This window comes from Choloepus didactylus, chromosome 9 (genome assembly GCF_015220235.1).
Source record: "Choloepus didactylus isolate mChoDid1 chromosome 9, mChoDid1.pri, whole genome shotgun sequence".
NCBI lineage: Eukaryota > Metazoa > Chordata > Mammalia > Pilosa > Megalonychidae > Choloepus > Choloepus didactylus.
This window is the reverse complement of record NC_051315.1, coordinates 80,639,168-80,653,344: the sequence shown is the minus strand read 5'-3', so window position 1 is coordinate 80,653,344 and position 14,177 is coordinate 80,639,168. Positions and strand designations below refer to the sequence as shown.

The 14,177-nt window shown below is 34.7% G+C and overlaps 1 protein-coding gene across 1 annotated transcript in view; it reads right to left on the bottom strand.

Annotated features, from left to right (window-relative positions):
• Positions 1 to 14,177, bottom strand: part of PMS1 (PMS1 homolog 1, mismatch repair system component) — a 142,090-nt gene that overhangs the window by 39,508 nt on the left and 88,405 nt on the right. The window contains 3 exon segments of the mRNA XM_037850172.1: positions 534 to 1,426; positions 1,600 to 1,743; positions 2,309 to 2,431. Coding sequence (XP_037706100.1) covers positions 534 to 1,426; positions 1,600 to 1,743; positions 2,309 to 2,431 — 1,160 coding nt within the window.

Sequence of the window (14,177 nt, the reverse complement as noted above, 5' to 3'; positions counted from 1 at the left end):
CACATACTTACCCAACAAAAGAGTCACTACAGTTTACAAGTCGCCAATAATCAAATTTTAGAAGAAAACTTGAATTATATTGAATAGGAATGGTGTTAACATTAAATTAAATCTGCAACAATGGAACAATTTTATGTATTGTGCTACCTATTTTAGGGACCAACTTAAGGAAGGGAATAGTCAAGATGTTTCTTTAAAACCCTTCTATTCTAACTATTCTAATGCAAAAGCTTAAAAAAACCCTGCCATAGGAAAGTTTCTTAACATAAAATAGAAAAGAAATAGAAGAAAATGGTGGTTTTAAATTGAGAAGATTGGAAAACCTTAACAACAAAGTTAAATCAGAGAGCAGTTAAGGTACCAAAAAAACCCATCTCTCTTAAAATTAACAAAAAAGGTACTCTAGCCAAGCCAAAAGGCATTTTCCACTCCACTTTTCCATAAATAAGAAGTTAAGAAAATTTTTAACCCAGTGAGTCATCAGAATGGAAATACTGGAGCCTTCAAGTCACATGCAAGCTCTGGAAACTTACTTCAGTTTTTCCTCTTCACTCAATGTCTTCCACAGTTCTTCTATCTGTACTGCTGCATCCTCCAAACTGTTCTTAGAATTTTCTGTGAGAAATTGAGTACGATAATCTTGAACAAAAAGGGCACTTGCTGACATGGGTTTCTTGATTACTCGATTGCTAATTAAATCATAAGCTGTAAGCTGTCCAGATTTACTATCTACCACGTTTGACCTTTTGTTACAGGAATCTTCACTGACATTCTTTTGTTCAGGGATTAGATGATTATTATTATCACTTACTTTACATGTTAAACTATCTTGTGGTACTAAAATTTTCACAGGTTCAATGTTCTTTCCCATGGAATTTTTAAGGGCATTTCCCTTGCTCCAGTCATCTGCATAAATTTCTGAAGACTTCTCAGGCACTGCTTCTTCTTCATTTTCTCCATTCCCATCTTTATGGCCTTTATTGCCATTTTCTGATTGGGTTTGCTTAACAGAAACTACAAAACAAGCTTCACTATTTTTACTCCGGGTGTCCTCACATGATAAATTATTCATTGGGATTTCTTGAAACTTATTTCTCGTGTCCTTATCAATGCTAGAATTTTCACCGCTAAAATGACCAACACAATGATCATTAACATATATCTGATGATTTAAACAACAATTAGTATTTTCTCCAGATTCATTATTGTGCACATCATTTTGGAAAGAAATGGCTGAAATATCAACATTTGGATAATTATTTGCAGATGATTCTGTTTTATTAACAAGCACATCTGTTTGTGCTGTGTTATTAACAACCATGTCAGCTGAGGAAACATCTGTTTTATTATTTTCACAAGAATTTGTACTAGGTAGTGGTCCATAAGAAGCTGTCATCAGATTTTCAAGAGCAATTAAAACAGATTCCTAAAAATACAAAATAGCATATGTTAGGGTAAATTATAATAAGTAGACAACAAAATTTAAAACAATGGTAAAAATGATAAATGTAAACAAGCAAATGTTTTTCATATGAAAATGGTTTGAAAAGTTTGTAAATAGCAAAAATTAATACAAAAAATTATCTGATAAAAGGTTACCTTATTTTGTAATAATACTTGACTTTTATCCGGTGTTAAATTTACATCCACATCAGATGTAGGCACATCAATTTTTATAAAGAAAATGGGATACAAACGGGTAGGTTCCTTTAGGCACTTCAGATTATAGTGATGCCGGATTAACTAGAAATACATACAGTTAACAAAAGACAAAAATATGTAAATAAAGATAGTACTTCAAGCATCCTTGAAACACTGCCAAAAGGTATAGATTCAACTGAGAAACTGAATAGAGGTAACTGCATATTAGGAAAAGCTGTATCTAAGTAGTTAACACTAATTTAGAGGCTTTGAACACACCCAAAGTGTCAACATTCACAGGAAATACAAATATCCAATGGAACTGGCTTCATGGTTAAAAGATCACAATGTTGTGTGAGTTCTGAAGGCCTATGGTTCAAATCCAATCTCTGCTACTTCCTAGCTATGTGACCCAAGAAAGTCATTTAACATCTCAGTTTTCTCACTATATATGGGTGTAATAATACATCACAGTTATTGTGAAAAGCAAATGAGACATCATATGTTAAGTACCTAGCACAATGCTTAATATATGTTATTGTATCCCCTTTTCTTTTTCTCTTCCTTATATTAGAGCATATTATTGGCAGTGGCCCTATTAATTTTACAAATAACAAACCTGGTTTTTATTTCTAACTCAAGTGATTTTTTTTCTGGAAGAAATTACCTTTAACATGTCTTTCTGATGTATTGGTCGGCTGTTTATAAAGATAAAACTCCTTTCTGGAGTTGAAAGGCTTGTGAAAGAGTGGTCTGCATCATGTTTTGGAAGAAATCCACTTAGATAAATCTGTAATTGTAATGTAATAATTACAGAATTAATTTAATATGCAGTGTAACCAATAAATGGGGTTCCATGGGTTTAGTTATTCACAATACATTAAAATACATTAAAAGGCACAAACAAATGGATCTTAATTCTAATGTCTAATGAACCATATGCTTCCTGGTAACCATATCTTATGCATTAAACTTAAAGAAAATGCTGAAGCCTATTAAATTGGCATCCTCTGCCTCTAATGCTCTCTTTTCCCAACTCCATCTTAAGGAAAAATCAATGCTCTTCATGAAATCTTCATGAATGACACACTTTCAAATATTAAACTGTCACAGGACATACAGTATGGACACCATTCTCTGTGCAGCCATATCTTCTTTCCATTTATTAAAATTGTTTTTTAAAAACTTCACAGTGCAACTTTCTTCTGGTTGTTTATCTTTTTCTTAACCACCATTTTCTGTAAAGAAGAGGTGGTTTCTATCTTTATGCTGAGGATGCTCTAAAGCCTATCAGACTAGGTTTCCATTTCTCAGAGTTTAAAAAAAAAAACCCAACCAAAAAAACTCTTTTAGTCTTTGAATTAACTTTCTCAGGGATAAACACTGATTGTACTGCTGCAGTTTGAGAACTTTTTCACAAAAATGTTGTTGATTATTTACATAGTATCTTTCTGTATTTCATAAATGTCTGAAGAGGAGGGGGAAATGAAGGAGTCCTAAAAGAGAACATCAGACAGAAGTGAAAGAAGAGGGATAGAAGGCAGAGAAAATACTCCTACTTTCACCTGTAGCTAATCAACCAACTTAAGGCAATAAATAGAGAATTGTTAAGAATATAGTATAGAGTCATATGATTTGGTTTGAATCCCAGCCCCACTACTTATTAGCTATATGATCTTGGTCAAGTAATTAAAAATACAGTCCTTTAATCGCTTATCGGAAACAACTGGAACTAGATGTGTTATTAACTTAAGAAAAACTAATAGTAAAATTTCAGACTAGATTAATACAGAAAGCCAGCAGGTCTGTGGAGGTACTGTTTTCAGTTAGATAGAACCCAGGAGGATCCTTACCAACATATCCTGTAGGATGCCACCTTTGTCAATGGTTATCCCTGTCCTTGGAAATAAGTATTCAAAGAGATGCATAACTAATTTTAGACCACTAAGTGCATTATCATCACAGTGCCAAATTGTGCCAATTTGTAAAAATAAATTAATACATCTAGATAATCCATTACTAAATGATACTACTTAATTAACTGTAAAACTTCACAGCATTTATTAATGGTGGTGTAATTTACCATATAATATGAGACCCCTCTTAAAGCACCTGCTGAGCAGCAGGGAGAGCCTGCTCAGTCTCTGAAAGTCTTATTGGGTTTACATATAAAAAAATTCTGCCCTGAAAAAGATAAGAATGAAGAATAAAATAAAGAAAACATATATAATATTGCTAGTGTTTTCCCTTTACATCATCTTGGTTGGCCATTGAATAATTATTATTTCAAAATATTGAGCTTTAAGATAACCTTAGGAACTAAAAGTATATTCAAGTTATATGGAAAAGTAAAATAAAACAGCAAAATCTTAGAAAATACTATAAAAATTGAAAATCAGGCTAGTCCACAGAAATAGAATGTCTGTAAACATAAAACTAGTACAACAAAATCAAAATTAAATAGATTTGCAAGGTTCCATGCCTAGGTATTCCTCAACCTAAAAAGTAAAAACAAAACTCAAAGCAAAATACAAATACCTCTTCTCTGTTTGCTTCTCAGCTTTGGACCTCTCTCTCTTCTCGTCATCTCCAACCTTCTATAATCTAGTTTCTATCTCAACCACCTCAATGACCAACTCCAAATACTCAATCTTTTTCTTATTTGACTCTGCAGCACCTGATGGCACTGACAACCTTTCCTTCAGGAAACACTTCACTGTATGAGAATTTGTTTCAATCTTCTCTTTTGTTTTCTGCTTCTTCTGTCTCCTCCTCAATCTGCTTTGCTAGTTTTTCTCCCTTTGCTTACTCCCTATAAATGATGATGGCCCCCCTGATGACCTTTTCTTGCTCTCTGTTAACTCTGCCAGAGTAATTTCATCCATATCTACAGTTTCAACAACTACCCATATACCAATGATACTATGATATTGATCTATAGCCTCTATTTCTCTCTGGACTTGTATCACCAAATGCTTAGTGACTATCTCCAAATGGCTGTCACAAAAATCTTCTCAATTTTATCACATTCAAAACTTGATACAATATTTCATCTCACTTTTACCCTGCTATCCAATTGGCTTCTCTTCCTATATTCCTTCACTACCCAGTCTGTCAAACCTATTTCCTCTTCTCCATCCTGCTGTTATTGAGAAATAATCCTAACTGGTGTCTTAAAACTAGTCTTTCTCCTCTTTCAGTAAGCCTCCAGAATACCATGGAGTTATATGTCAAAAACAGAAATATAACTAGATAGTGGAGTAAGTTCATGGAAATTCCCCTTTCTCCCATCCCAACTGCAAATACATAGCAGTGACAGATACAATCAATTTTAAATTTTTCAGAAGATGTAGTTACAAAAAAACAAGACAAACGTCTTTATAGATGCAAAACCTTCATCAAAAGCCCTGTGCATACTAAGATCAGAAACAAATTCCATCAGTTGGAAATTAAATTCCAGTATGAAAAAAGAGTCAGAAAACACCCCATGCAAGGCAGGGGTCTGAAATCAGTTCTTCCATTTGAAACAGGGTTTGTGATATGCTCCCTCAAAATGCTTAAACAAACTGTGATTACCGGCTGGGGCTGTTTGCCAGGGTCACAAGAAAGAGCAAAGACAACTCCAAAACAACAATAAGGCTGAGCCAAGATGGTTATGGAAAGAGATCTGTAAAATTCCTGACAGGATGAGCAGCATGAACTACCAATATAACACCTGGTTTTGAACTGGTGAGGCTGGGGCAGGGGTGAATACAGAAAAGAAAAAATCAAAACAATAAAATGCCAGTCAAGATTACTTTGCAAATTACAATTTCAAAGCATATTTTAAAATAGTACCAAATGAAAGAATTTTCTCTTAAGAAAACAGAAATGATAGAGCAATATGTAAAGAATTTTGAAATTAGTAAGCGTAACATGCTAAAAAAAAAAAGAAAAACAACATCCATTAAAAAGTAGAAGATACAGAAATAAAAACTCATAGCTGTGAATCAAGTTTAGAACAGAAGAATTATGAAAATGAATAAATTCTGAATCCTGGAAATAAAATACACAGTCTTGGGAATAAAAATCAGGCAGTACTAAAAATTCACCCAGAGCACAGTATAAAGTAAATATAGAGTAATATAGAGACAAAAACATCAAAGAGAAGACAGATGTCAAGAAGAATAACTTGAGGAGCTCCACCATACACCTAAAAGGCATTCCAGAAGTTAGTAAAAGGCGGCAATGGCAGAAAAACAATACTTGAAAATAACAGTTTTTAGACATTTGAAAAAAGACATGAGTTCTCAAGTTAAAAGTACATATTGAAAGCTTAAGCTATATAAATAAAAATACATCTACATGTGGACACATGGTGAAACTGCAGGTATCAAGCATAAAGATAAAATCTTAAAAGCTATCAGAAAGAAGAAAGATTGCTTACAAAAGGATTATGTCACTGATACAACACTTCTTATCAGTAGCAACAGCTAATAGCAAACAATGCAATAATCACTTTAAAATGCTGACAAAATGATTGACAGAAAATAAGCATTACAAGAGAATTCAATACATAGGTCAACTGCATTTAAAGAATGACGGAGAAATAAAGGCACTTTTAGAAACCACATTTTAAAGACACACCCTTGCTAAAAGAACTACTATGGGATATACTTCATCAAGAAGAAAGATGATGCTAAGGTAAGAAATGAGATAAAGAAAATAGCAAGAAAAGATTTAAGTTAATAAATATAATTGACCAAAAAAAAAAAAAAAAAAAAAACACACTAGCTTTTTGAGTATAAAAATAAAATAAAATCGTAGCTAACAATGTTATCTATGTATTTTAAAAAAATTAAAGAGTACCCATTAGAAGAATATAATAGAATAGATAACTTCCAAACTAGTTGGGGAATATGAAAAGAATAAAGGTAATTTATCAAGCAGAAGACAAAGAAGCAAAAAGTATGGTATAAGTAGATAACTCAAAATAATATGGCAGAAATAAGCCTAAATACACAGTAATAAAAATAAATATAAATGAATTAAACACATTGTGCCAGTATCCACTCTGCCTGATCTGTAAAAACCAATCTGGACGTTTCATCAATTTTTCCTATGCCACCTGGCATGATGTTAAACTTGTCAGTAGAGGGCATCAAAGAGACATTAGGGAATAAAGGGTTTAGTGTCCTCATTCCAGTGCTCACTTAGCAGCACAGGCAACTGCCAAAGCATCTTGACCCTGTTGCATACAGGAGACTCCCTAGCATCCACATCCTACAGTGCAGACCAGGCTCCTACAGTTCAGGTGGCTCCCTCAGCACTAGGCTCCTACAGCACTCAACTTCTCTGGCACCCACTTCCTGGAGTGCACAAGGGCTACCAGTATCCAGTGGACAGCTGCCTTCCCCCATGACTCTCCTCAAGTGGCTTTGTAGCAGAGTGTCTCTGGTGAAGTACCTGTGCACAGCTATCCACAGCACCCCAGAATGTGGAGTTTCAGCAAGTTCCCACGGGCAGATTTTCAGCAATCTCTGCCTGTATGGCACCACAGTGACTTCTCTGCCATCCATGGAACCACAGCCAAGCCCTCTGCAACAAGGTTTGGATCTCAGTCATGGGGGTGGGGGGTTGATCTTGCTGGGGTGTGGTCACTAAGCCCAAGTCGATAGCTTCTTTATTTCTGCTATCCCTATATTCTTTAGATTTTTTACTAATCAATTCTTTGTGACTACAAACCCCTTTTATAGTTTATTATTTATATTAAACTTTCTTTACTCAAATTACTGTGTAGTTTCTTTCTCCTGATTGGACTAACAGAAATATCTATTAAAAGACCAGACTCTACCAGACTGTACAAAAAAGTTAAATGCATCTATATGTAATTCTCAAGTGCTATAACTCAAGGAAAACAACACAGAAGGTTAAAAATAAAATGATAGAAAAAGTTGTGCCAGCTGGTAGAACAAAATTAATATGAAATAAATGACATTTTAAGTAAAAAAGTTATAATAGGGAGGAAAGACACAACCTAAAGAGCAAAGAACAAGCCACCAAAATCACAGAATTATCATGATCTCATAAACAACTGTAAAGATTCTATATATAACACCCATTTCTCCCTTCCTTTTTTTCTAAAAGAATCTCATTTTAATTTTTTTCAATTATCCAGCCCATCTCTCCTTTAGAAGGGAATCCTGATAACCTAAAGCCAATAGTCACCTGACATTCTCATGGTGTCTTTTATTGGTCCAGAGGTAGGCACCTAAGTTAAGGGGCCAATCATTTTGAAGGAAAGAATCACCAGTTTACATTAAGATGTAAGGTTTCTTCCTTCCACATAAGATGTACAGATGTAAGCATACTGTATTCCACTCACAGAAGGAATCATTACCACTAGCTGCTGGCAACCATCTTACAGACACAAGATAAACAAGCTTTAGGATAAAACAACACCAGAGCAGTGGTCAGAAGAACTATTTATCCTCAGTAACATCAAGAAACCTCTACAAGAACCTCTAGAAGAAAGAACGAGATTTAAAATATATATATATTGGTTTCTTCAATAAGTATGGCAACCAGCTTCTAAGAAGTATGTGCACTTGCCAGTTAGCTTGAAGATTAGAAAGGGAAAAGCTTAAAAATAAATACATTTTCCCAGAGCCACTGCACAAAATGCCACTGTTCATTGAGCTACTGATAATCTTCTCTTAAAAGTTATAGATTTTCTCCTAATATTTTAATTTTATTTTCATAGATAGTAAAGATTCATCTTAAGGGTATTTCAAACAGTCTAAAACAATGTTCAGATCATTGCGTAAGTCATAAAACAAAGGTTAATGGGGAAATGGAGTTTCTAAAACTTTATCTGTCAATAGAAAATATTCAGTGGTAAATTTACTAAACTTTTCTTAAAAGGACACTGTACATATTTGCTCAGTTAAAATCTTCAACAAGCTGTTGACTTATTACAAGCTGTTCACCCTCCCAATGGACTTCCAATTATGCAAAATGATAGTTTAAGTCAACAGTAAGAAATACCTTGACAATGCAAAGCAAGAGAGAGAGAGAGACAGAGAGACAGAGACAAAGCCATAGAGTGATAAATTTTAACATAGCCTTCTCAAAAACTGGTATCTCAAACATATTTTTTTCAGGCACATTGGATCAAAAAGGATGCTTTCACAAATCTCAAATAATCAACATGTTCTCTCTGACCACGATGCAATCAGGTTAGAAATCAGCAATTTCTAAAAGTTTGAAAACTCCACCAACCATTTTAAAGCTTTAAAAGAACACAACTAAATCCATGGATTCAGATGAAATCACAATAGAAATTTTAAATACTCAGTAATTCATAAAGGAATATAAGGCACTGAAGTAGACTAGAAACACAGTCAATGCTGCATGATGGAAATTCTGGGCAGCCGGGAAATGGAATGATAATCATACAAAAAAGCACAGCAGACAGAAAGAGGGAGGCAAAGGAAAGACCCAGCCTGAAAGAAAATACAACCCAGGAAAATTTCTCACTAGTGTCTCAAGTCATAGAATCACAAATTAAGAGATAAATTCTTTAGAAGCTCAAAAATGAAGACAAAAAAGAAGGAAAAGAACAACAAAATGAATGAATCAAAATGAAAACTAACACATCCTTACAACCAAAGAAACAGAATAAGAGATCCCAGAAACAGAACTAGACATATATGAAAACCTGATATATGTCAGAGGTGGCACTGTAAGATCAGAGGTGCTGGGACAACATAGAAAGAATAAAAACAATGCCTACCTCACACTGTACAAAAAAAGTCAAATCCAGACCAACCAAGGACTTAAATGTAAAAGGCAAAATTTTAAACATTTTAGAAAAGAAATAGAATATCTTTAAAATTTTGGGAAATATGAGTTTTTCTTAAAAATAATACTTTTAAAAGCACGAATCACATGCAAATGATTGATACATTTCAATACATTAAAATCTTTTAATCATCAAAGATACAAAAAATAGAGATAAGCCACAAACTTAAAGAAGATAACTGCAATACTTAAAACCGATTTTATTTTTAATTATTGGGGAAACACTGTATACAGGCAATTCATCTAAGAGGCAACTTGAAGGAAAGGCAAATTAAAACAATGAAATTCTTTTGGCAAAGTTTTTAAATTTTTTCTTTTTCAGAGAAGTTGTGGGATTACAGAACAATCATGCATAAAATCCAGGATTCCCATATACCACCCCACCAATAACACCATGCAATACTGTGGAACATCTGTTACAACTGATGATGTTCCATATCTTAAAACTGTACTAGTAATTAAAATCCATGGTTTAACACAAGGTTCACTGTTTGTGTAGTGTAATTCCATGGATTTCTTAAAAAAATTTTATTTTTACCATATATACAATCTAACATTTCCCCCTTTTAATCATATTCAGTATATTTAACTGCATTCACAATGTTGTGCTACCACCATCACCATCCATTACCAAAACATTCCCATCATTTTAAATAAGAGCTCTGTACATTTTAAGCCATAACCCCCCCATTCCTTATCCCCACCCCGTTCCCTGGTCACCTCTATTCCAGATTTTGACTTTATGAGTTTGCTCATTCTAATTGTTTTAAATCAGTGAGATCATACAATATTTGCCCTTTGTGTCTGGCTTATTTCACTCAACATGATGTCTTCAAGGTTCATCAATATCAAGTACTTGCAAGCATATAGAGAATGGAACTCTCATACTCTGCCAGTGGGATTTTAAGTTGGTATAACCACTTTGGAAAATAATTTTGCAAGGTCTAGTAAAGTATATACTATATACTATACAGAAACTCTCGCATATGTGTATAAAAATACCATTTATGTTAATTTTTTAAAAACAGGGGTTCATGATGGTAGTCACTTTGACTAAAGGGTAATGGGCATCTCTTTACCTTTAGGGGGAAAAGGTTAAAAAAGCGTGAATCCTTTTTCCATGGGAAGATAACTTTGGGTTTACCTTCTCCCAGCACTGTTTACTTAGAAACCTACTAGGTTAAAATAAATGTTACTAGGGAACAATTCTTAGTGTAAAAATGATCCTTGATTAGTAAAATCCATCCGGACTGGGAGAACTGAAGGTGTATTATAAAAACCTCCCGGGAAAACTGGGCTGGGCTTCCTTGAATGGTATGTCTCTTGCAACTGAACATGTGCTGGGAGTAGGGGTTCTACATATACCCAGATGGTCTCTTCTCCTCCAACAGTTTCCCTTTGGGAGGGAAGGTGGTGACTGGGAACTGGGAATTCACCCCCAGATGCCTATTAAGACTCCCACTGAAGTAGAACCTGATGATGTCAAGCTAACATGCTGTGTGTCCTGTCCTGTATCCTATAAAACTAAGTAAGCTGGTATCAGGTTAGGGCCTACTAAGTCCTTAGCCTGTTAATGTCAATCTAAACTGAATTCCTCTCTACTAGTAGTCCTGCAAAATGGGTGTTGCACCTCTAGTATCTTAATTATTTTTTCTTAAAAATGGGATGCAAAAGCAAAAAACTATCATTTTTAAATTTCAGGTGGTAAGTACATGTCTTCAATACAATGCTCTGTATCTTTCTTTTAACAAAAATATGGATCAGTTATTTTTTATACAAATGGTTCTGGACCATTCACACTGTTTACACCTGACCTTCTTAAGATAGCTTTTGTTTTTATTCATTGTTATTAGCTTAAAAATTGAAAAAAATTTTATAACAAAAAATGTTTGTATAATCTGATTCAAGTCAGGTACTGACATTATTATGTCAGGTGTTTTTTTTTTAATTATTAAGGTACTATTTAAAGACAATAAAATCTGCCTTCTTCCAGAATGTCATATAAGTAGCACCATACAGTGGTACTCGATATTTTCCTATGCTTCAATTATTTTTCCTATTAAAAAAAATGTATTAGTTAGGGTTCTCTAGGGAAACAGAATCAACAAGAGATGTCTATAAACTTAAGATTTTACAAAAGTGTGTCATGCAACTCTGGTATGCATGAGTCACAATTCCATAGGGCAGGCAGCAAACTGGCAACTCCAATGGTGTTCGATGAACTCCTCAGGAACGAACTGGCAACTTCGATGAACTCCTCAGGAAACCAAAGAAAAGTAAAGGTCCTCTACCTGTCTCGCTTAAAAGTCTTCTACTGATTGGATTAAATCCAGCTGATTGCATTCTCTCATTGTAGAAGACATGCCCTTCGCTGATGTAATCAGTCACAACTGCAGCCAACCGACTGATGATTTAATAAACCAGCCACAAATGTCCTTGCAGTAATGGTTAGGCCAGTGCTTGCTTGACCAGACACCTGGGTACCATCACCTGGACAAGTTGACACATGAACCTAACCATCACAAAAGTAAAACAAAGTTTAGCCTTCCCATTCCCTCCCAGCCCCACCCCACCCCCACTTGAAAACTTTTGATGTTCCCAACACCACCAAGAAGTTATCTGGCTCCTACTTATCTTTCCAGACTCATTCATGACTGAGCACTTGCATCTTTTCTCCTCCTACTTCATGCACCTTATATTTTGTTACACTGAGCATGCATACAAGCATACACCACACATCTCATCCCCAACTCTTTGTTGCTTCCCTGTCCATCCACATACTGTTCCCTTTGTCTGGAATGCCTTTTCCCAACTTTGTGCATTAAAAAAGGAGTAGAAGTAAACATACAATGGTTCTTCTGAGGAATGGGTTAAGGCATAGGAACTTTTAACTCACAGCCTTATAACCTGTATGGGCTAGGAACTTCTTCATGGAAAACAACTGCATTTCCCTTCCCCATCACAAGTGAGGTTTCGTAGTTTACCTATGCATAATAGCACAGGGTAGGAAGGCATATGCTAAGCCCATTAATTTGACAGGCATGCACATCTTTGACTATGAAGGAAATCACAGTTTTGTTATTGCTCAGTTTTGATGGATGAATGTTACTTGTTGCCCTGAATGTCAGCTGTCAGTCTTTTTTGACAGCTGGAGGATATCCCGTAGTTAACTAGTTAGTATGACAGGATCATTATCAGAATTTAGAATTTATACAAATAAACACTGAACTGAAAAGGTTATTTATCTTGTCTATTCATGCTTGGAACAGATGTGGTATTTAATACCAAATCATTTTTAAGCCATCAGCTTCTTCTTGGCAGTTTCCTTTAATCAATTTCTTTAAATTTCAGCTCTGTAATAAAACTCCTCAAGGAAGCTAAAGGCTTTCATTTCTCACATGCAATCCCCAGGGGTCATGGGAATCACTGCCACATGAAAGCCAACTGGTGTTATTTCTGTTCATCTTTAAATCCCGTATTTACATACCTAATTAATGTAAATATTCTGGGACCAAGCTGTTGCTGTAATCTATTGTGCTAGTCTAAGAATTTCATCAAGGTTTAGGTATACAATTTTTATGTACAAGGATCTCTGAGTGGCAATTTGTCTTGTCTTAAAACTACCTTTGCCTGGCAAGCACAGTTTTTACCATAATTAAATATTTGTTTGGGATAACTTGTGGGGAAAGAGGTGGCTAATGGAGATTACAACGGACTTGAATATCCTTGAATCACCCCTCAGAGCCACCATGATTTCACCTCTACTGGAACCGAAATGTCTGCATGACCTCTCCTATCTCTCGTAATCACAGCTTCAGTTATGAAAATAAACAAACTACAACAGGGTTCTTAGGCAATATTCTGAATTGAAATATCCAAGAAACTCAGACCTGCTTTGAAGAGCAGGGGGAGGGACTAAGATTCAACAATGAACTTTTTAATGAAAGTAAACAACCTTAAAAATACACTATCTATAACTTTGTGACTGTAAGTAATGCCACTAAATTGTACACTCAAAAACTGTTAAAATGGCAAATTTTATATTATGTATTTATTTTACCAAAATTAAAAAAAAACAAAAACAAAAAAAACACTATCTAGGTTAGAACTCCCTTGGCTACTGGTTTTCCAAAAGATCCTCCTTAAAAGATTTAAAGTATATCCACCTATTATTTTTGGTTACTTTCTCCCCTGATTGGGAGCAAGATATTTGTATGCCTTTTCTTTCCTTCCTTCCCTGGATATGCTCTCTCTCTGACTCCGACTCTGGAATCAAACTATGATTTGCCATCACCTTTAGCCACACTGGAAATAAAGAAGGCTTGAGTCAAGGAGCTTGAGATCAGCAGGAAGTTTAACTAGAACAGTGGTTCTGAAGTTTTCTTTACAGCAACCAACAGTGAGAAATTCATGCCTCATCACGCACATATGTATATAAAATGTATGTAAATATAAATGTTTCAGAAATCATTACTTATCTTTACTATATATGATATACTGATATTTTATCCTCTCTTCTAATCCATTTTATAAAAATGCTCGTGGCAACCCATTAAACTGATTCCGTCATCCACTAAATGGGTCTTGACTCAGTTTAAAAAGCACTGATAAAGAGCAAGGATCAGCAAACTATGGCTTGTGGGCTAAATCCATTATCGCCTATTTCTGTAAAGAAAACTTTACTGGAACATAGT